The 22,931-nt window shown below is 55.6% G+C and overlaps 1 protein-coding gene across 5 annotated transcripts; it reads left to right on the plus strand.

The window, feature by feature from the left end:
• The first annotated feature begins 334 nt into the window (after nucleotides 1–334).
• LOC127538466 (polyglutamylase complex subunit TTLL1) lies at nucleotides 335–18,992 on the plus strand. 5 transcript variants are annotated; one of them, XM_051962268.1, is made up of 12 exons: nucleotides 335–460; nucleotides 3,453–3,518; nucleotides 4,356–4,555; nucleotides 7,875–7,991; nucleotides 8,426–8,634; nucleotides 9,245–9,425; nucleotides 9,917–10,051; nucleotides 10,550–10,658; nucleotides 12,965–13,108; nucleotides 16,408–16,494; nucleotides 17,511–17,674; nucleotides 18,525–18,992. In XM_051962268.1, the coding sequence occupies exons 3-12, from the start codon at nucleotides 4,497–4,499 to the stop codon at nucleotides 18,652–18,654; spliced, it is 1,335 nt and encodes a 444-aa protein (XP_051818228.1). In that variant the 5' UTR covers nucleotides 335–460; nucleotides 3,453–3,518; nucleotides 4,356–4,496; the 3' UTR covers nucleotides 18,655–18,992. The 5 variants fall into 5 exon arrangements, with proteins under 5 accessions (XP_051818228.1, XP_051818230.1, XP_051818232.1 ...); XM_051962269.1 differs by lacking the exon at nucleotides 335–460 and adding an exon at nucleotides 538–681; XM_051962270.1 differs by lacking the exon at nucleotides 4,356–4,555.
• The last annotated feature ends 3,939 nt before the right edge of the window (nucleotides 18,993–22,931 follow it).

A 22,931-nucleotide genomic window follows, 5' to 3' on the forward strand; every position in this document is an offset into this window, starting at 1 on the left:
ACAGTCGGACACGACTGATACGACTTCACGATAACAAAGAAACGAACGATGGTTTTTTTTTTTTTTTTTATTTTACGAAAAATGTTCATTAAAAAAATAAAAATCATCTTTTTTCCATTCCTGGGATGAGCTGAGGTCCAGGGAGTCATGCCGAGAATCTGAGGCGCCCTCCGGTCGCAGCTCCACACGCGCCTGCGCACTGAACCTGTATGGTGGGAGCCCCGAGGGGCGGGATTGATACAGAGAAAAGTTTTCCCGGAAGTAGTTCTGAGGAAACCGGAAGACGCCTACGCCGCGCCTCCCGTTTCCAAGACAACGACCCCAAAGCAGAGAACGGGGCGTGGCTTAGTTACTAGACAGTCCCTGCTATAGATCCCGATAGGGTGCCGGGCGGAGCCCAGGGCAGGAGCCGAGCCCCGAAGGGACGGACGGCACAGCGGACCTAGGGCTGGAGCGGCCGGTGAGGGCGGCCCCGCCCTTCTCCCCGTCCCTCCCCCCTGCCCTTCCCCCTCCCGGCCCCGCCCCTCCCGCTGTCCCAGCTTTTTGTCCCCTTCCCTCTCAGAGCTGCCCCTTCCCTTTCCCCTCCCCCCCACCTGTCATCCGGGCCCCCCCACTCACCTCCAGGCATCTTCAGCGCCAGGGAGCTGAGGACCTTGAATGCCAGACTAAGGGGGTGCTCCGGTACAGCCCCAGCTCTATCTCTAGACCCAGGTGTAGAGGGCGGGGCAGACGCAGCCTTTATTAAGTTCTTGAGCCATCTGGGAGCCCCGGGAGGGAGGGGCTGCGATTGCCCCCATTTAGAGCCCCGGAAGCTGAGGCAGAGGAAGGAATTGGCTGAGTCCCAGCTGACCAGCCTTCCTCTGCCAGGCGGCTCCCACAGTGCCCCGAGAGAGCGCCCTGGTTTGAGAGTCAGAGGACCTGGGTTCAGGTGCCCCGCGGGCTTGGTGGGGGTTCTGTGCCAGGGCCACGGGTCAGTGCCCGGCAGGTGGTGGGTCCCGATGTGTGCGGGGGGCGGGGTCACTGATGGGATGCAGGCTGGCCAGAGGGACAGCCCCAGCCTGGCTTCCTTGGGTACTTGGGGGTTGCTCCGCCCCATCCTCACCTGCCCCCCAGGAGCCCCTCGGCGGCATCTGCAGGATGGGGGCAATGGCCTTAGCCTGCCCTTGGCCCAGGACCTGGCGGTCACTCCTGCAGCTGGGCCCACGGTTGCTTTGTCCAAAGCCGGCTCCGATCTCACTTCTGCGCCCCGTGGGGGACCCATGGTTGCACATGGAGGAAGCTGCTGCCTCCTGAAGGACCCCGGGGAGGCGCCGGGCGAGTGGGGGTCAGACATCCCGCGGGCCCCTCCCGTTGATGAGGTTTAGATTTGGGAACCCAAATGAAATTAGGGCTTCTGGTGGTCAGGGAGTTAAATAAGGTCTAAGCGAGGTCTAGTTAGGGCACAAGGGGAGGGCGTTCTGGGATTCCCTTCTGGTGGCCCAAGAGTCCCCTGTAAAGGAATTTACAGACCCGAAAAGCTAGATTGATAGGAGGTGTATTATGGGGATTGGAAGTAAGGTTAAAGTCTGGTTAGTAAAAGGTGTTAGGTACAGAGAAGGGGGCACCGGAAACAGTACTCCAGTGGGCAGAGACCCCTGGGGTTGGAACCTCTGCAAGGAAAGAGTTTTAGTTTGGCTCTTTTATAATAGGGGGCTCTGGCTACTATCTGAAGGGGGCTCATGGGCAGAGTCTCAGGTTGGCTCCTGGGTTTCAGCCAAGGTTAGAATTTGAATTGAATTCAATGGGTTTCTGGACTGAGCCGGCCCCACCCAGATAACAAAGATGGAACTGTTTGTGCTTGGGGTGGAGTCCCTTCACTGAGGCAGAGTGGAAGGAGGATTTTCGGTTTTGGGGTTCCCTCTTCACCATATCCCCGGGACATGGCCACCACTGAGGGCCACTCGTCCCTCCCCCACCTCCTGCCTTTAGCGTGTTGGCACCTGGTTGTGTGAGACTGGCAGCTCCTCCAGGGCAGGGACACCTCAGCTTTTCTTTGGGCCCCTGGCACTCAGGTCAGGGCCCGGCCCACACTGATGCTTGCTGGTCCTTTGTCGCCAGAGTGACGCCCTCGGCACCCCAGCTGTGCGGTCACCCCCGGCTCCTCCAGGGTCACCAGCGTCCATGGCAGGACGTTAGGATGACCGGTGCTGGCCAGTGCAGGACCTCGCGTCTCCCCTGTGGGACCAAACCTAAGGCCCACGGCGCCTGTTCAGCCGCCTTCATGGCTGTCAGCGCAGACTGTTCTCCTGCCCCCCCTGCTCCTTGTCACGTGCTTGGGGGGGACATCCTGACTGGCCCGGGCTCTGAGGCCGTCGTTGCCCTCAGTCTGGGCTGGCCCATCCGGGAGGTGCCTCCACAGGGATGTAGCACCCGCCTGGGCAGCTTCCCGGAGCGCCAGGTGGGCACCTCTGGTGGATGAGCAGCCCCGGGATGGGCTCGGCAGCGCTCCCCTGGAGGCGCTGGTCCTCCCGGACATGCCGCTGCCCCAAATGCTTAATAAGTGCTCACTGGTTGAGCGCTTCTGCTAAATGGTCTCGTCCCTGCCCCAGCTTCTTTCTCTTCTGTGCTGCCTCAGTCAGACCAGGATCCCCTCCTTTTACCGTTGTCCTTGCCGTGGCCCTGAGTGTGCATTAGTTACACGGGAGCAGTCACTCCGGGCTAACAGTCCCGTGCCCGCTGACAACTGCAGCCTGATTCCTGGTGATCCGGGCAGCCCAGAGTCCACGAGGGCCGGGTGACCTCAGACTGACCGAATGGGGTCGGCATTCGGAGCCCAAGAAGTCTGAACCAAAGAAAAGGTTTTAATTAATCCCGGAAGACTCGATCACCTTGCGTCCTCTGAGATGGCCCCGGACGCTGCCGAGAACACTGGGCTTTGGATGCAGAGGGGCTGCTTCTGCCCAGACTGGCTGGAAACGCAGACCCCCAGCTTGGCTCCTCATGGCACCAGAGATAATACCGACAAATCCTTTGCCAACTCAGAGCTCAGAGTGGAAACGCTGGAAACAGTGAAGTTATAGGGACAATAATCCCGGCACACTGTACTGGTGACCTATGGTGGACTCACGCATGGGACACACTCTCCCATGATGCCTTTCTCAGCGATCCTGTCATTGCCGCCTGACCGCGGGCCACTTCCTTCTCCTTCCCTGTGCCTCAGTTTCCTTCCATGATTACAAATTTGGCTTGACTACTTTTTTGGTGGAGGGGGAAGGAGGGATGTTGTGGCCTGTGATTTCATGAGTGCCGGGAGCAGGAGATCGGGCAGTGGGACAAAGGGGGTTGGAGGCAGTGGCGGGGACGGCCCGGTTACCCAGTCAGTTCTGTCGGACCGAATTCTCTCCAGTTTGGGGTTCTCAGCAGTGCAATTAACTGACACTTTCCCCCATTGCTTTTTCTGATCCTTTTTTTAGGTGGAGACATTAGACGCGAGAACAGGGGGCAGAGAGCAAGCATTTGTTCACAAAGCGACTTAAATGGTATGTCTGGGGTTCCTTAGAGTTCTGTCCTGTCACCCCCACAGGGGTGTCCAGGGAGCCCTGTCCAGGGAGAATCGATGCCCCGGGGGCACGGGCAAGGTCTGGGACTGGTCCTGGGGGGGGGGGATACAAAATGTTACAAAGCACCCAATGTTGCCTTCCGGGAGCTTACAGTGTAGGGAGGGAGAGGGCACATACACATGCAAACCCACGCTCACCCACGCTCACCCATGCTCCCTGACTAGTCAGAGAAGTCCCAGGCAGGATGGGATTAGGGAAGGAGCCTTAGGACTGTGGATAACAGGATCCGGGTGGGCAGAGGGATAGAGAGGGCCAGGGGAGCTGAAGGGCCCTGCCTGGACCCATGGAGCACGGGGCAGAGCCGGGCCTCCCCTCCAAGGCTGGGGTTGTGTCCAGGACCTTTGCCCCTGCAAAGGAAGGGAGGCCTGAGGATGGGCTGGGTCACTGCTGGTGACCTGGAGATTACAATGCTCAGGGGTGGGAGGGGCTGGGAGCAGTGGAGAAAGTTGGGGGGGGGGGTCAGAAGGGCTGTTCCAAAAGCTTTTGAGTGCCCAAGAGAGGGGGGATGGGTAGCAATCTGGGGAGGGGAGATCAGTGTGTGAATGAGGACAGACAGACCCGCAGACTGACCATACGGGGACACTGCCAAGAGTCGCCATGAAAATCAGAGAAAGCAGCCCAGACCCGAGCTCCCGGGGCCTTCAGGACCTGCCGGGCCTTGGGCCAGTCTGGAGCTTCCTCCCTGTCCAATTCTAATTTCAAGAAGCCAGACCCTTTCTCAGCCCAGGCCTCAAGTTTCTTTCCCTCCAACCCCAGGGAGAACTCGCACTGAGAGAAGGTCCAGGATAGACTGGAAGGTTCCTCGCAGCCCCCTTGGCCGTAGCAGCCCACCAGGAGCCACGTGGGAATGAGTGGAAAAACGGGGGCCTCCAGAGGCCTCTTGCTGTGAAGCGAGAAATGATAAGTAGGAGCGAGTCAGAGAAGGCTGGGCAGAACCAAGAGAGCGAGACGCACAGGCAGGGCTCCCCCACCCCCAGAAAGCTCACCGTGGGGCCCGGGGAGGGAGCCGCTGAGCAGCCAGGCAGGGTCTCGGCGCACAGTAGGACCGCATCGATCAGAAGAGGCGTGGGGAAGGTCGAGGGCGGAGGAGCACGTGCACACACACACACACACACACACACACACACACACATACACACACACACACTCATTCAGTCATGGTCAATCATATTGGACTCTGGGTGACCCCATTTGGGCTTTCTTGGCAAAAATACTGGAGCCCTTTGTCATTTCTTTGTCTGGCTCCTTTGCACTCGTCTGCATTTATCAGTTCTTAGCAAAGATCAGGCTTTGCCCTTGTCCTTCCCAGTCTCTTCTGGAATGAAAGAAGCAGGTCTCATTTTATATATATGTATATATGTATGTATTTATATTTATATATATGCACATACATACATATTATGGATAGATATGAGAAAGAAAATATATACTAACTATACAAGATTTTTCCCTTTTTCATGACTTTGGGGGGTTAGTTCAGATGTGTGTGTATACGTGTGTTTGGTCTAGGCTCCTCTTGCCAATCTCCATTCTGTCTTCAAGAGGTCTTCGAGCTTCTAGGGCCAGGGAGGGCCCCCAAATAATAACACAGCCCACCTTTTGTCATTGGGTGCCTGGGGGTCATGACGCTGCTTCTCAGGACTAAATTTGCACACCTGTTACCTGGCCCTTTTACGTAGAGGACCACAGATAGTAGGGAACCCTGGGAGAGGTATAAGATCCTTCAGCCCAGAAGGAACCTGCTGACAGTGTCTGGTGTGGCTCCCCATCTCTCCCTAAGGACTCTCGGCCTTCCTGAGAAGTCGGGGGCAGCGACACCCTGTGTTATAACTAAAGCAGAGTGATACCAAGTGGCAAAGAGACATCTACACATAATAGCAAGTTGTTTATGTGGTCCAGCACGTGCAGTGTGCTATAATTATGTAAGAACATTAGGGTATAGAAGGCTGAGAGAACTTAGAATAAACAGACTCCCACCTTTGACCATCCACGTGAGTCCCGCCTCTTCACTCCTCTCCCAAGACCGAGGACTTGGGCTGGCATCGAGAGCCTAGAGCGAGCTGGTTCGGACATTGCATATTTATCCCACGGAGTTGATATGAGGGTGATCTGAGATCATAAATCTGGAAATCTTTAGAAAAAGTTTCTCAGAATAATAAGGTATAAAAGCCAAGGAAGAAATGCCTGTTGAAAAGTTTATTCTTTCCTCTTATCTTCCATTTGCTTTTTTTCTGGAGTATAACTTAAATTTTCTCTTCATAATTGGTTTTTGTTTTGTTTTTTGTTTTGTTTTTAAGCTTGGGCACAGTGATTTTTGTTTCAAAAGAAAATTCCAAAACAGACGCCACAGGCCATGAGTAGTGAACTGGCCTTGGAGGGGGAGACGGAAGATTTTAAAAACTGGAATTTGCCATAAAGGAAGCAATAAAACCCCATCCCGCTCGGCCGTGGCTGCACTGTCAGGCCGGTCGTCAGAATGAGAAGTAGCTTAAATTCCTGTGAAGTGGAAGGAAATGGAGAGGTTCATCCACTTCCGTTTCCGTTTGTCATTTTTAAAACCAATGCTACGTTGCAGGCTCTTTCTGTCCGTGAGCATTAACTTTGGCTCCTCCTGGAGCGTTTTAATTTGAATAATCGTCCTCCCCATGTGTGGCCCAGTTCATACCTGAAACCTTGAATCCACCAGGGGACACTGGGTGGCGGAATTTGACCAGTTTGTCCCTGAGTCTCATGAACTTGGGACCCCGTCCCTTTCTTGATGGTCACTCATAGTGGAGTCACCAGATCAGGAGAGCTCCTGGCTTTGCTTGTGAGGAAACAGAGACACAGGGAGTCAGTCAGTCAGTCAGTGAACATTTGCTAAGTGCCTCCTGCGTGCCAGGCACTGTGCCAAGAGTCAGGGCTACAAAGGGAGGCAAAAGACAGACTGGGCTCTCCCATTCTGTCCGGGGAGATCTCGGGCAAACGAGCTGGAAGCAGGGGAGTTAAGGGTCTTCTGGTAGGAGGGGGTTTGGATGGGATGTTGAAGGAGCGCCAGAAGATGGAGAGGAGGACGGCCAGTGAAAGTGCCCAGAGGCTAGAGATGGATGCTCCTGGGTGAGGGTAGTAAGCAGACCAGTGCCCCTGAACCCCTGAGGCCGTGGTGGGCATGAGGGTGCTGGAGAGAGGGAGGGGGCAGGGCTCCTGACACTAGGCAGAAGATTTTCTGTTTGATTCTGGAGCTGATAGGGAGCCACTGGAGTTTGTTGAAATGAGTGGGGTGATGTGAGCCTGTTTCCCCATCTGTAAAATGAGAGGGGAAAAAGTGCAGGCCCGGAGTCCGGAAAACCTGAGTGCCAATCTAGTCTCAGACTGAAGGTGTGACCCTGGCCCAGCAATTTCCAAATGGCAGACCACTCTGGTGTCTTTGCCAAGAAAACCTCAAATGGGGTCAGGAAGAGTTGAATGCTACTGACCCACAAGAAGAGGCCTTACTTTTCTGTGTCTTTGTGAAGTCGGGCAATCACCTATTGCCAATTTCTGCCATCGTTGCTCCCCCACTTCCCCACGAGCAATGATGGGATGTGGTGGGACACACCTTCCCTCACTCCCGCCTCACCCGGGTGCTCCTGTTGGGCTCTGGACTCACCCCATGTGCTTCTCCTGGCCTCCAGACTCCCTTGGGTGCACCTGCAGCACCTGAACTCACCTTGGGTGCTCCTGCTGGGTTCCAGACTCACCCTGGGTGCTCCTGTGGGCTCTGGCCTCCCTTGGGTGCACTTGCGAGCCCCGGACTCACCCCGGGTGCTGTCAGGCTCCGGACGGCCGCCTTTTTAGACGGGCGCTCAGGAGCAGATGAGGGTGAAGGGCCATTTCCCAGGAATCTTTGTTAAGACCACAGGCGCTCCCCCAAAGGTCGTCTCGTCCGACCCCTGCATTTTGCGGGTGGCTAAGCTGAGTCCCTGACTGTGGGCTGACTTGCCTGACGGTTATTAATGGACAGGACTGGAGGGTTGCTCACAGCTCGTATTTAGGGAGCACGGCGAGCTTTACGCCACCCATGGCCCGCGATGGCTCTGAGAGGGAATCATCCCAAGAATTATCCCCATTTGGTGCAAGAGGAAACAGTCCCAAAGCGGGGATCCCACAGCTAATGTTGGAGACAGGGCTTGAACCCCGGTCTCGCGAGTCCAGGTGGGCGTCCCCCTCTGCCTGGCTGCCTCCCCCCACAGGATCCAACGGGTGGGGGAGAGCGGGAGCCAGGAGGCGCCCTGATTGTGCTCTCTCTCTCTCTAGGATGATGGCGGGCAAAGTGAAATGGGTGACAGACATTGAGAAGTCGGTGCTCATCAATAACTTTGAGAAGAGGGGCTGGGTCCAAGTGACTGAGAACGAAGACTGGAACTTTTACTGGTGAGCTGGAACTCCTCCCCACCTTTCTGTCTGGCGCCTCCCCTCCCTGCAGGAGATTCCAGGCCATGTTGCCCGCGTCATCCCAGGTAACATCCAAGGCCGTCCTGCGGGAACCGAGCTAGAAAATGGAGGCGTCAGGAAGCCCCCAGAGCGCCTGGAAGGGGGCGACAGAGGCCTGGGGGGCGCGGCCCCAACGCTTCTCCCGGTCCCCGGGTGCGGGCCGACTGCTGGCAGCTCCTGGAGGCCCCGGGCCGGGGGTTGGGAGATGGACGAGGTCCCCTGGTCGGGAGCGTCCCTCGGTCTGCCCTCTCAGGGGCTCGGTGGGGCCGGCCCGGGTTGCAGGCTGGCAGATCCAGGGCCAGAAGCTCCCTCCAGTGACCAGGCTGACCCAGGGCGCTGAGGCCGGCTCACGAGGGGCTGTGCTTGGGTTTCAGGATGAGCGTGCAGACGATCCGGAACGTGTTCAGTCTCGAGGCCGGCTACCGCCTCTCGGACGATCAGATAGTCAACCACTTCCCCAACCATTACGAGCTGACCAGGAAGGACTTAATGGTGAAGAACATTAAACGATACAGGAAGGAGCTGGAGAAAGAAGGGAGTCCCCTGGCAGAGAAGGATGAGAACGGGAAATACATCTACTTGGGTTCGTAGCTCCGGGCACCTAAACTCCCAGGCCGGACAGGCCCCGGCAGGGCCAGAGATTCGCCCCTAGAGACCAACTGTGGTCCTGTCCCCCCAGCCTGGGCCTGAGCCAGCCAGGCTGGAGATGAGCATGACCCCTGGGCCACAGGATGACCAAAGGTCAGAGCCGAGAGGGACAGAGAACAGGGGCTGTCAGCAGGGAGGGGGCTAAAAACAACGGGGACGTCAAAATAGGGACAGGGCCTTAGAACAGAGAATGTCAGAGTGGGGAGGGGGCTTAGAACAGGGGAAGAAAGACTGAGAAGCACCACCGGGAATTAGTCTAAGCCCTTCATCTTGGTGATGTGGAAGCCCAGTCTTTGGGAAGGGAACTCCCCTGAGCGGGGTTGCAGGATCAGTTAGTGCCCCCTCCCTACCCCAGCTTCCCAGTTCTTGTTTTGTGTTCTCCCTTACCTGCATGCTCCTCCGCCCTTGACCTTCCTGACACCCCTCCTGGAACAGGAGGAACATTCAGACCAGTGAGTCAGCGGGCAGCGGGGGCCGAGGAGGGATCCCCGGGGACCTTTGGCTCCGGGCCCCCTCCCAGCTGCGCCCCCTCTGTGGCCCTGCAGACTTCGTGCCCGTCACCTTCATGCTGCCCGCGGACTACAACCTGTTTGTGGAGGAGTTCCGCAAAAGCCCCTCGAGCACGTGGATCATGAAGCCTTGTGGGAAGGCCCAGGGAAAGGGCATCTTCCTCATCAATAAACTCTCACAGATCAAGAAGTGGTCGCGGGACAGCAAAACGTCCTCGTAAGTGGGAGGGACACCCGCCCCACGCTGCCCTCCGGCCTCCTCTGCCACCTGAAGTGTGTGGGGGGGGATTAGCTGCCTGGAGAGCCCCTGGGAGGGGAGCAGAGTCCGGGCCTGCCACCTTCCCTGGCCAGGGGCCTCAGGGGCTCTGTGGCTCTCTCTGCAGTAGTTGGGGGCCTGTCCCCTCCAAGCAGTCCAATGTCAAAAGGACCATTATGGCCCTGAGCCCCCACAGGCTCCCCTGGGCCTTGGAGGAGGGAAGCACCGAGGCAGGAGGCACGGACCCGGAACCCCTGCCCAAGGTGTGCTCCCTCCACCGAAGGGAGCATGTTAGGGAGAGCCCCCGGGGAGCGGGCTTAAATCCAGGGCTGGCCCCCCTAGTCCTGCTGCCTCAGGGCCCCCCCCAGGGACCCCGAGGCCCATGGCCTGGGAAGTTGGGGCCTGAGGTAGAGCCCCCGGCCTCCCGGGCTCACCCTGCCGGCCTCGTCCAGGTTTGTGTCCCAGTCGTCCAAGGAGGCGTACGTCATCTCTCTGTACATCAGCAACCCACTGCTCATCGGGGGGAGGAAGTTTGACCTGCGTTTGTACGTGCTCGTGTCGACGTACCGGCCCCTCCGTTGCTACGTGTAAGAGTCTGACGGCCCCTCTCCCCTCTGCGCCCTCAGTCTCTCTGTCTGTCTCTGTCTCTCTCTCTTTCTGTGTGTCTGTCTCTGTCTCTCTCTATCTCTCTCTGTCTCTCTCTCTCTTCTCTCTCTCTCTCACTCTCTCATCTCACTCTCTCTTGCTCTCTCTCTGTCTCTCTGTCTCTGTCTCTGTCTCTGACTTGTGTGTGTTTGTGTGTCTGTCTGTCTGCCTGTCTGTCTCTCTCTTTTTTTCTCTCTCTTTCTCTTTCTGTCTCTCTCTGTCTCTCTGTCTCTCTCTCTCTCTCTGTCTCTGTCTCTGTCTCTGTCTCTCTCTCTCTCTGTCTCTCTCTCGGTCTCTCTCTCTCTCTCTTCTCTCACTTGTCAGTGCATGGGGGCTAGAGCTCGCCCAGCCTGGGGTCCTTGGTGTTTGGGGCGCAGAGAGGGCTCTGTCCTGGGGGCAGCTCCCCCGGGCCTGTGGGATGACTCGGGCCATCTTTGCAGCTACAAGCTGGGCTTCTGTCGCTTCTGCACCGTGAAGTACACCCCGAGCACCAGTGAGCTGGACAATATGTTTGTGCACCTGACCAACGTCGCCATCCAGAAACACGGGGTGAGTCCCCCTCCCCCTGCCCAGGCTTCCCACCTCCTCTGCCCTTTGGCTCCTCCTGTGGCCTCCTGGCCCAGAAAGGACCGTCCCTAGGGAGGCGCCTGTGTCAGCGCCGGTGTCCCGAGCACCGAGGCGTGCTGGGCGCCCTGGCGCGTCACACTGAGAGTCGTTGAGTCCCCGTGGCCTCTGGCCTGTCTCAGCCAAGCTCTGTGTGTAGAGATGCTCTTGGTGTTCCTCCTCCCATAGCCACCAGATTCCTTCTGCCCTCAGAACCCAGGGCAGAAGTCGGAGTGCCCTAGTTTGATGGCCCCTTGCCCTCCTGCTCTGCCCGCACTGCTGAACACTCACTAGTCTGGAGCTGGGAGACCTGGGGCTGGATGATGTTTAGACCCCTGGAGCTGAACAGTTTGGGGCCAAATTGTGTGCCGGTGCCCTGCGGGCAGGAGGTCACTGGAGGCACATGGGCAGTGCAGGAAAATGTCTGGATTTGACCATCCAGTATCCAGGAGTAATCCATTAGAGGGAGGAGGGAATGTCTACTCCCTCGTGTCTCTTGCCCACCCTGGGCCATGAGAGAAGACCCTTTTACAGGGTGTGCTGTGGTTCGCCGATGGCAGGCCCTCGGTGAGCTGCAGGTTCTTGGGCCTGTGTGCCCGCCACTCACCGGGGCAAAGACTCTTTCTGGTCTCCTGTCACCTCCAGGTCTCACCACATGAGGGGCTCCCTTCTCTCCTGGTCATCCATGGCCCTGCTGATCCCAATTTGTTTTCTCTTGAGCCCCTGGGCGGGGAAGCCCCTACTTTTAGTTTTTATGTCATGATTTCCACCAGGGGCTAAGTCAGAGTTAGGTAAGATTTTTAAAAATAGGAAGCTTAGGACAACTTTCCAAGTCTCCTGTTTAAACAGAAGGCAGTTTTTGTCCTCCTAGAAAAGAAGAGGAGAATGAATGGGCTGGGGCGGGGGTAGCCCTGGCACTCATGTCCTCAGCAGCCACACTCACAGCGAGATAGCCAGCCCCGCGCACTCCCAGCTCTGATGGGCCCGCAGGCGGGGCACCCCTAAGCTTGGCTCTGTCACGGAGAGTCTTTTGGGAGCTGGGCCAGGCATCCCTTTCTGAGGTGGTCCTTTTCCTACCAGGCAGGCCTGTGGTCTCCCCCATTGCTGCCCACAGAAATTTTCTCTTTGCAGAGTTTGGGGAAGGGAAAAATTGTGGGATCCTCTCTGTCATGGGAACACATATTTCACTTGCTTTTTGTAGAAGAATGAGTTGGAGACAAGGTGGGGAAGGGCCTGGCATGGCACATACCCACTGTTGGCTCCCCACTGTGGCTGCTGCGAGCCTGTGCCCAGTGCCAGGTAAAGAACAATCCGAGGCAGGGATTGTACATCAAAGAGGGGCCAGCGGTTGGCCAAGAGCTTCTATAGCAGCCGGGAACCGTTTTCTGCGCCGTCCGCTCTTGTTTCCGAGGCTGGACCACAGCTGGTCATTCATGCAGAGATAAGAGTAGATTGAAGATGTAGAGAAATGCCAGTCCCTGACCCCACAGCCACTTGGCCCCCCTGTGGAAGTTGCTGAGGAGCTGCATGAAGGCCCTGCCTCCAGCTTCGCCAGCTGGTCCTGGAGGGGCATGTGCGTGCTTGGGCGGCGGAGGGTGGCCGGGCTCTGAGTTAGTGTCATGAGAGAAGGAAATACTTGGGCTGAAACCAAGCATGCTCCAGGGCCCTGCCATCTGCCTCTTAATCTGTCCCTGGGGCCTCCAACTTCTATGTTCCTGCTGACGACTGGGAGCCCTTCAGGTTGATGAGAGAGACAGGCAGAAAGACAGACAAAGGCATGGAGAAAGAGAGAGAAAGAAAGAGGGGTAGAGAGAGAGTAAGAGCTGAGAGAGAAAAGAGTGAGAGTGAGAAGAGGCAGGGGCCAGATATGGCGGGCCCAGCCACATGAAGAAGCCACACTCCGAACGGTTTCCTCGGCCAATTTTTGATGCCTCCTGACCCTCAAGTCCTCACATGAAGGTGAAACAAAGCTGGGTTACAAATATGCACAGAAAATGCTCTCCTAGTCTCCCAGAGGTTTGCCCCCTGGTCTCTTTCATTTTCTTATTTTAAAAAATCTAAACAAATGTATTCACTTCTATTGTGTGCAAAATTCCATACCAGGTATCAGGGCTGGGCCTGCAGAGGCGGAGCAGCCGGCCTTTTCCTGGACTGGGTTCGCTGGTCTTAGTGAGTGATGGTTGTTCCTAGTTGTTCCTAGAGTGACCTGAAACGGACATCTCTTGCTTCTCCCCCCCCCCCAATGTTACCAGGATGATTACAACCCCATCCACGGCGGCAAGTGGACGGTGAACAATTTGCGGTTATATCTGGAGAGCACACGCGGGAAGGAGGTCACGGGCAAGCTGTTTGATGAAATCCACTGGATAATCGTGCACTCGCTGAAAGCTGTGGCTGTGAGTAGTGCTGAGTGGTGAGAGTGTGAGTGAGAGAGACAGAGAGAGAGAGAGACAGAGACAGAGACAGAGAGAAAGGAGAGAGAGACAGAGAGACACAGAGAGAGACAGAGAGAGAAGAGAGAGACAGAGAGAGAGACACAGAGAGACAGAGAGACACACAGAGAAAGACAAAGAGAGACAGAGAGACAGACAGACAGCGAGAGAGAGACAGAGACAGACAGAGAGAGAGAGAGAGAGAGAGAGAGTGTGTGTGTGTAAGTATGTGTGGGAGTGGGAGTGGGAGTGGGAGAAGCCTGGGTCATGGGTGTCCATTCTTAGCTGTTAGGGAAGTGAAGGGGGAAGGCAACTGGCTGAGAAGAGGATTTGGGAGGAAGTGTTGGGAAGCGATGCTGCTTCCCTTCCGCTCCAGTGTCTGGTGGAAGGTTTCCCTCCGAACGGCTGCGGAGGACAGAGGTGCTCTAGAGAGGAGGGGGCCATCTCGCAAACAACGGGGTGCGCTGCCTGGTCACCTCCATCCCAGAAGCATGATGTTGTTCTCACTGCCGAGATTCCGTGGCAACCGGGAACCCTGGGAAAATCTCCCAAGCCATCATTTAACGTCAGCAATGAGAGAGACTGAGGCTCAGAAAACACAAGGAACTCGAGACCACTCACTGACAACACTGGGCTGAAACCCAGGGGCCCTGACTCCCAGGCCTTGCTCCCTGCAATGTGTGAACTTTCCTAGACCAGCCCTCTCTCCTCCTCCCCCCAACATCCCATTACTAGCCTGGGACTTCTGCAGTGATGGAGATTCGCTAGGAACGCAGATCCCTGGGCTTGGGGAGGGGCTCGCCTTGCTCTCTGGAGGTGGGGGGCTGTGAGAGAGCCTTTCTGTATCTCCTGGCCGAGGTTCTGGGAAGCTGAAATGGGGAGGGAGCTGAAATGAAGCCCACAATTCCTTGTTGGACACTTTGACAATAGGGAAATAAAAGAGAGGGCAGGGTGGCTCACCTGGTTAAAAGCCCCTGGATAACTCTCGACTGATAATGGCAGTGACCTCCACAGAATCAGCACCTCGGACAGTCCCAAAGACCATCCAAGAAATGGGACAAAGGGCCTGCAGGTCCATCCTGGGTGTGCAAGGAAAGCAGGGCTTCCAGAGCCAGGGCTTGTGCCTGCATCCTGAGACCTTCCAAGAAAGTCTTCATTTCTCTAGTTCTGGCCCCACTATGTGCTTCTCCCGGTCCTGCTGCTTCCCTTTGCATCCCACCTCCAGCGCTTCTGATGCTTCTCAGAATTCTTCACCTTATTTGTTCTGAGCCGTGTTATTGCACATTTCTCTACTTGCAGCCCTACTATGCACTTCTACCAGTTCTACTAGTTCCCTTTGTGTCCCACCTCTAGCAGTTCTGATGCTTCTCAGAATTCTTCACCTCACTCGCTCTGAGTCATGCAATTGTACACATTTCTCTAGTTCCAGCCCTACTATGCACTGCTACCAGTCCTACTAGTTCCCTTTGTGTCCCACCTCTTGCAGTTCTGATGCTTCTCAGAATTCTTCACCTCACTCGCTCTGAGTCATGCAATTGTACACATTTCTCTAGTTCCAGCCCTACTATGTGCTTCTACCAGTCCTACTGTTTCTCTCTGAGTCTCACGTCCAGGGCTTCTGATGCTTCTCTCTCAGAATTCTTCACCTCACTCGCTCTGAGCCGTGCTATTGGACACTTTCTCTGGGCACTCATCAGCTGATGGGCACCCTCTTGTTTCCAGTTTGGGGCTGTCACATCTAGGTCTGCACCCTAACAAAACAAAGCGTGCTACTCTGAATATTTTCATGCCAATGAATCTCCTCTTACTGTCCCCAACTGCTTCTGTGTAACATGAACTAGGGGGCTCTCCGGCCCAGTGGGACTGAATAACTGGCACTTTTTTCTGGCATGATTCTGAATTGTTTTCCAAAATGATTGGACACTTCCAGCTTCACCCTCAGTGAGTGAGTTGCTTATTTTCCCGCATCCTGACCAAGACTCGTTTTTCCATCTTTGATATCTGAGGGTTGTTTTAATTTGAATCTGCTCTCAAGTGTTTATAATCCCATGGGGAGTGTGATAACAAAGGATTAAGTAACAAGCACACAGAGCATTGCAAAGGGAGTGATAAAAGTGTGATTTCAATCCCATGTTACTTCCTGTGGGTGACCTTGATGCAGTCACGCCCTCTCTGTTAATTTTTCTGTCTGACTTGGGGGCCTCTTGGGTCCCCAGAGCTTCTATCTCTGGTTCCTGTAATCCTATGGATCTGAGGTGAGGTGCCCATGCTCAGAGCGAGTGAGGCAGTGAGTAACATACAAATGGAAAGCAGGAGGAAGGTTCTTCGGTGATTGGAAATGTTTGACAAAGACGGGGAAGAACCAGGCCTTGGCCCTTGTGTGGATACTGCCTTTCCCCTCCGTCTTTGGTGACAACAAGGAATGAGAGGTCACGAGTGACCCAAGTTTCATGTTTTCACCTGGCCAGTGTCAGCCTGGTAGCCTTTTTACCTTCAAGGATAATGAGTGCCACAGTTTAACTTAGTAACTTCTCTCCAGAACCTCAGTTTCTCCATCTGTAAATTAACCACAATAAGTATTGTTCAACTTTCTCAGTAACTCCCAATTGTTGCAGAGAGAATGTTTTGTAAACCTTCGTGTTATGTAACCATGAGTTACTATTTTTAATAATAGATGAATTCACTAATCTTTTAAAACATGCCTTATAAACCATCTTCCATGACGTCTGCATTAAAAGAACATTCAGAACCTGTATATTTATAAAGCCATCTTTCTTTAGTAGATAAATGGTCAAGGAATATGAAGGAAAGATTTTCAAAAGAAGAAATGTGAAGATCAATCCACATAAAAAAAAAAAAAGGCGTACAGAACGAGACTGTCCTGATTGCTGCTCACCACCCTGCAGCCTGGCAAGGACGGGAGAAGCTGTGAGCTGTCTATGCTGGGGGCCCAAGGGAAAACGGACACGTTAATGTCCCCATAATGACGTCAGGCTATTTGGGACAACAGCGCGGCACCATGTGAAATAGCCTCCTGCCACCAGGTCTAGCCTCCAAGGAAGTCCAAGGCAAAGAGAAGGCCCGGCAACTTTCAAAGTGGCCACGGCAACATTGTTTGACATGGATGGGGAAAGCCGCCCTGAGTAGGTCCCATGTGTGTGATGTTGTTCAGGTCCGGTACCCAGGATTGGGGCTTGTGACAGGGAACAAAGGGACTGACTTTGTCTGTCTCTGTCTTTTTCTCTTCCTCTCCCTCTTTTCAGCCTGTGATGAACAATGACAAGCACTGCTTTGAATGTTATGGCTACGACATCATCATTGATGACAAGCTGAAACCCTGGCTGATCGAGGTAACTGGCCGTTGGCGAGCTCCCATTGTGGGCACAGGGTGGGTAAGGTGGGCACAGGAGTGGGCACGGAGGGCACCACGGCATCCTTCTGTGTAAAGGGACAGCTGTGGAGAGAGCCTGGCCTGAACTGGGGGGAGCCTGCCCTTTCTCGGGCCGGGACAGAAAAAAGGCCAAAGTGAGTTTTTTAAAATGTCAGAAACGGGCCACATAGACAGCCTGTTGTGGCTCAGAGAGCACCGGGATTGGGAGGAGAAGGGATCTGGGTTCAAATGCTTCCAACATTGAATAGCTGTGACTGTGGGTAAATCCCTTCAGTCCTTTGAGCTTTGGGCGCCCCAACACACACAAAATAGGAATAACCCCTATAGTTTTTGTCTGGCATGTAAAGATGGCTCAGCCAGCAAGTATTAAGGCACCTACTATGTGCAGATATATGTTCAGGGCTGGAAAGGGAAAGAGAGAGGAAAAACGGCCTCCAGATTCAAGGATCTTCCATTCTAATGGAAAACGAGGGCTCACACACAGAGCACCATCATTGTGTCTCTGTAAGTGGCTATCAAACTTGTGTAAGTAAATTGACACATCTGTCCCACGTGCTTGTCTCCCTTCTGTTCTCTTTGGAGCTTCGTGTTTCTCTCTGATTCTTCCCAGCAGTCCCCGACTTTGATCTTCACCAGGCCCATGGTTCTGGTGGGAATCAAGGGACAGCAGGAACTCTTAGTCCATGAGCACAGAGTGTCCCTCCAGCGGCTGTAAAGTGACCAGGATCCCCTTGAGTAGGACCATCCCCGGGGCCAGTGTTTATGGGGCATTTTCAAATCTCAGCCAGCCAAGAAGGGATTTCCTAGAGAATAACTCCGGTGGCTGACATGGTGTCTGTCAGAGTCAGCCCCGTTTGGCGGACGCCCGGTAGAGTTACCCCTCCCCATCCCCTCCGCGGCCTCCCCCACCGCCTCCTCCCGAGGTGACTTTGTGTCCGGGTCTCGGGTCCGAGTCACCTTGTGTTTTGTCTCTAGGTTAACGCGTCCCCATCTCTTACCTCCAGCACGGCCAATGACCGAATCCTCAAGTACAACCTGATCAACGACACCCTCAACATCGTGGTGCCCAACGGGGAGATCCCCGACTGCAAGTGGAACAAGTCCCCGCCCAAGGAGGTGCTGGGCAATTACGAAATTCTGTAAGTGGGAAGGGGCAAAGGGGGCGTGGGGGAGGGGACAGGAGGAGATTGGAGGGGGAAGCCACCGGAACAGTGGCCCAGGCAGGGCTGGCCCCGCCCCTACTCCAGCTGCTGGTTCTACTCCTGCTGCCCTCCTCTGCTGCTACCTCCTTCCCAAAGTCCCTGCCCCGCCCCTGATGCTGCCCCGCCTTTGATATTGCCCTACCCTAGACTCCTGGTCCCCTAATACTCTCCCGCCCTTTGCGGCTGTCTCCATCCATCCGTACTGCTGCCCCTGGTTCTGGCCCCGCTCTCTGCTGCTGACCACGCCCCCTGGTGCTGCCACGCCCACTACTGCCGCCCCCTCTGTAGGGTTAGGGTTAGGGTCTTGAGTATCCAGGACCTAGAAGCCCTCCCTCTCCCTGCCCCTGAAGCCTGGCTTGCGCTTCATCCTCCAGGGGGAGGAGAGTTCTGGTCCAGGGGCCCAGCTTCTTGGAGGCTGCTGAACCGCCCTCGGGGTGATGTCCGCCCCTCCAGGGGACGGAGGTGGGGGACCAGGGCGCAGCCTCGATTGAGCTCCCCCAGCTGAGGCTTGGGCGGAGATGGTCATTGGGGACCCCGGGGCCTTGTCCACACTCGGCGCCGAATAGATGCTCCGGGCCGCGGCACTCTGCGTTGGGGGGTACGCAGGCTCCCGCTACCCCTCCTGGGACGCCGCAGGGCTCCTCGGCGTGCTCGTCCGCGAGGGAACAGCAGCCCCGAACCCTTGGGCCCTGCTCGTCCGCGGGGGCACAGGGACGCCCTCTGGGGGCGAGGGTGAGGCCCCGACGGCTCGAGAGCCGCCTAGGTGAGCTCCGCTCCTCGTCCCCAGGTGCGATGAAGAGTTAGCCCAGAACGAGGGGGCCGAGCGAGACCTCAGGAACCGTTCCGGGCCGTCCATCGGGCTGAAAGGCAATCGGACCAGAGAGGCGGGCAAGACCGCCCTGACCACGTGGAAGTAGCCGTGCGGCGGGAGCAGGAGCTTGGCGGGATCCGAGCGCGGCAGCCCGAGGGTCGGGGGGGGGGGCCCGGGCTCCTCCCGGGGCGCGCTCGGGCCGCCAGCCTTTCTCTGCCCGCCCCCTCCCTCGCCCCTTTCTTCCCTCCTTTCCTCCTCCCTCCTTTCCCTCTCTTCCCTCCTCCCTTCGGTGACAAGTTACCTGGGAGCAGTGCGTCCCTCGGAAGAGCCGAACGAGACCCTTCCCCGTTTCCGTTGCCGCTGGACAGAATTAGTTTTTCCAACCGAGAGCCGTCATCCTTTGCATGTCAGTGAACCGAATAAACGCCATTGCTGTTTTGTAAAGCTGAGTTATTCATTTAACGGTTTTAGTTACGTGGAGGGAAATCTCTCTGGTCCGAGGGGCTCACTTGGAGCTTCCTTTTCCCGGGCTATCCCGTCGGTGGCCAGAGACCCAAGTCATCCCACAGGAAATTCCCTAGAAGTTCTTTAGAACGCCAGAAGGCGCCTCCGAGGACCCCCGCCCCAACCAGGAGATGCTGTGCTCGCCCCCCTTTCCCCTAGACACCCCTGACACCGTCCCCAAGGGAGAACGCTCCCAATGGCGCACGAGGCGCAGCACACCCCAAGCCTCCACATCAGGAGCCCTTCTCTCGAAGCTGGAACGGCCCTCGGCCCCCTCCTGAGCTGGAAGCCCCCGGGGAGCCTCCAGCCAGTGGGGCCGGGGGTCTCGGCCTGTGACCTCCCAGCCCAGGGAACTGTGATTATGCCTTTGTTAGTGTGGCCTTTGTGTCCGCCCTGTCACCTGTGACGGGAGCGGCTTGATTCCAGACTGATGGGGGTCAGCTTGGAAAAGAGAGGGCTCCAGGAGGGGTCACTGGGGACTGGGAGCAACATTCAGGGCCTTGGCCCAGAGGAAGCTCGTCTGCCAACAGGGGGCTTGGGAAACAGCTCCTGGAACAGCGGCGCTGGGGTTTGGGAGGAGGTTCGGGCTGGGGAAGACTCACAGGGGCCAGAGTTCTGAGGGGTTGGAGTGGTCCCAGAGGATGTAGGGTGTTTGGGGTCCACAAACAGCTTTTATATTGGCACGTGCATTTTTGCCTCATCAAACTCACCTTTAAAAACTCTTCATATTGACCTTGCTTATTTTCTTTAATTTCATTAATCTATGTCCGTTTGTCTCTCACTGTTTTTGTCTCTGTCTCCGTCTCCTCTCAGTCACTCTCTCTTTTGTCTTTGTCTCTGTTTCTGTCTTTGTCTCTATCTCTCTGTGTCTCTTTTGTTTCTCTCTCGTTTGTGTCTTTGTCTCCCTCCTCTCTGTCTCTTTGTCTCTCTGTTTCTCTGTCTCTCTATTGTCTCTGTCTCCCTCCCTCTCTGTCTCACTCTCTCCTTTCCTCCCCCCCCCCCCCATGTAATGTTTGTTGTTTGGAGACCTGGGTTTGAATCTTGGCTCTGCCCGGGTGAGCTTAGCAAGGTGCTTGTGTCTCTGGGTCCGTCACTCTGCCATGGGCCGCCCATGTAAGGCTCCTGTCCTGCCAGAGTCTGAGCTCTGGAAAGGGTCTAGCCGTCCACGTGTTCCCTGATAAGTAATTAGTTATTACTTAATAACTAATATCTCTGCCTCTCTCTACTTCTCTCTATTCTTCTCTGCCTATGGCAAAGCTGCCATTTATATTTCCTCTCCTCTGGGATTACCCGGCACCCAGCTCGCTCAGCACTGCGTGGGTGGATCCGCAGAAGGGAGACACCTGGAGTCACAAGCCCAAGACCCCCCAGTCAAGCTGAGCAGCGATCCCCTCAATCGCAGCTCTGACCAAAGGCACCCCAACTCCTTGGGAAGATTCCCAGGATCGGGGAGCTCAATGAATTGGGAGTTCTTTGCTTCTCTCTGCCCTTCTCTCCCTCCCCTGCCTGTTCTCTTCTCCCCAGTAGTCATCCCCAGTCTCTTAGGCATTCAAGATGGCCTGGCCTGCTGCCTCTCTGGGTCCTGGCTGCCCCCTCCCCTCAGTGCCCTGGCGGAGTGGGTCCCGGCCTGCTGCCCCTGCTGCCCCTCCGGGTCCTGGCTCCCCCTTCCCCTCGGTGCCGTGGCCAGAGTGGGTCCTTTAGAACCAGGTGCTGAACGCGTATTGTCCGACTATTGTCCGACCGACAGCATGAATGTGTCACTTCCCTCATTCTAGACTCGGTGAGATGGGCCGAGAACCCCAATTCTGGAGAAGTGACGAGGACTTGTTGTCACTGCCCGAGCTCCGCTTGGGGACACAGCCCTCTCTGGGGAAGGGGCCCCGCCAGTCTGGGGTCTGCCAGATTAGCTTAATGGCGCCGGGTCCGAAGGCAGATGTTTCCTCTGGCTCTTCCAAGCCTACCCGGGTAGGAAATGTGTGCGGTGGGTGAGCGGCCCGGGGAAAATCGCCAGATGTCGACAGTGTGTTTTGCAGAGCAACCCCAGGGTGGCCGGGATTGTCCTCGGGTTGTAGTGGGGGGGGAAATCACGAGGTGGGGAAGGGGAAGACATTCTCCCCTCATCCCCAGCCCTCCTCCTCCATGGAAGGTTCCCACACCACTAAGGCTGCAGCCCCTCTCCGTTCATTGACAGTGTCTTTGTCACTGGGGTGTCTCTCGTTCAGAGTGGATCAGATTTGATTCACTGAGATTATCCCCCCTTGCTCCCTCACTCTCCTGTGATACAGAAGCGGACCCCCTGACAGACCAGACCACCCATGACTGGCCCAAGGCCAGCGCCTGGACTTTGGTCCTTTGCCTCTGAGGGCTGGCATCTCAGGCGCTCCTCGGCCTCGGCCACTCCCAGGATTCCTAGCTGTCACCCAGTGAGAAAAAGCCCATTTTCCTCTCTCACTGTCAGACTGTCAGACACGGGGTGTCCGGCCTTGCTTTCTCGCCTGCTCATCTCTCTCCCTTTCTGCTTTGTCTCATGCTCACTAGGTCCTGAATCCCTCTAGAAGGCCGGATTGCCTTTGACCTTTCTTCTTGGAAACACTACAAGATCTGGACACAGGGTAGGTGGGCACTGAGAACTAGAGGCACAAGGTACTCTGGGCAGGGAGACTGTAGCAGAATATGGCAATCCGGGAGCTGGCGGCCTTCCTGCTTTCCCTGCCTGCCAGAGCACCCCCACAAACCTTCCAGCCTCGCGGCCTCGGCACCTTGGAAACATGGGGCTCTGGGGGGGGGGGGAACACTGCCCTTCCTCGTACCATTCTCTCTCCTTCCTTCCGCCAATCGACTTTTCTCCAAGGTACGCACGGTTCCTGTGGTGTCCAGGGGCTATCCAGATGCTAGAATATACCATTGTCCCATAAAGTCCCTCAAGTAACAGCTGTCCCAAAGGCAGTCTCGTGAGGGAGTCCCCTTTTGGCCAAGATTTCCAAATCGAGGGCTCCGTTGCTTACAGATTTGACAAACCTTCCTGCATCTCCCGAGTGGGAGTGTTAATTCTGGGATCCTGGCCACGTTCCAGGCGAAGAAACATTTCAGTGACTAAATCTTTCCCCCAGAATTCCCATTTGAACAGCATAAATGTTCCTTCCCCAATCCCCAGCTGCGCCCCTCCCCCAGGCTGGAAACCTCAGTCACATGGGACTCCTCTCATCCTTATTCCTGACACCCAAGAGGTCCCCAGGGCCCTTTGGTCCTAATTCTGCAGTCATTTATCCACCCCTCTTTTCCATCGCCATGACACCAGCCGAGCTGAGACCCTAATTCCCTTAATCTGAACTATCACAGGAGCAACTCTCTGGTTCCTCTCCCTCCACCTTCTTGCTCTCCTGATCCAGCCTTTACATTATTGCCAGATTTTTTAAAGCACAAGTCCTAATGAGCCCCACTCAGAACTCTGTCATGGTTTCTCCTTGGCAAAGGGTAAAGTCTCTGCTCCTTAGGTTGGTTTGTGGGGGCCTTTGAAAGTGTTCTCCTCAGAACCACGAGATCATTATATACCTCAACAATACTACATGATGATCAATTCTAATGGATGTGGCTCTCTTCAGCAATGAGAGGAACCAAATCAGTTCCATTTGATCAGTGTTGAACAGAACCAGCTCCACCCAGAGAAAGAACTCTGGGAAATGAGTGCGGACCACAACATAGTATTTCCACTCTTTCTGTTGTTGTTTGCTTGCTTTTTTGTTTTTCTTCCCAGGTTATTTTTATCTTCTTTCTAAATCCGGTTTTTCTTGTGCAGCAAGAGAACTGTATAAATAGGTATATACACATACAATATATGCATAGATAGGATTTAACATATACTTTAACATGTTTAACATG

Source organism: Antechinus flavipes, chromosome 5, assembly GCF_016432865.1.
Source record: "Antechinus flavipes isolate AdamAnt ecotype Samford, QLD, Australia chromosome 5, AdamAnt_v2, whole genome shotgun sequence".
NCBI classification, from domain to species: domain Eukaryota; kingdom Metazoa; phylum Chordata; class Mammalia; order Dasyuromorphia; family Dasyuridae; genus Antechinus; species Antechinus flavipes.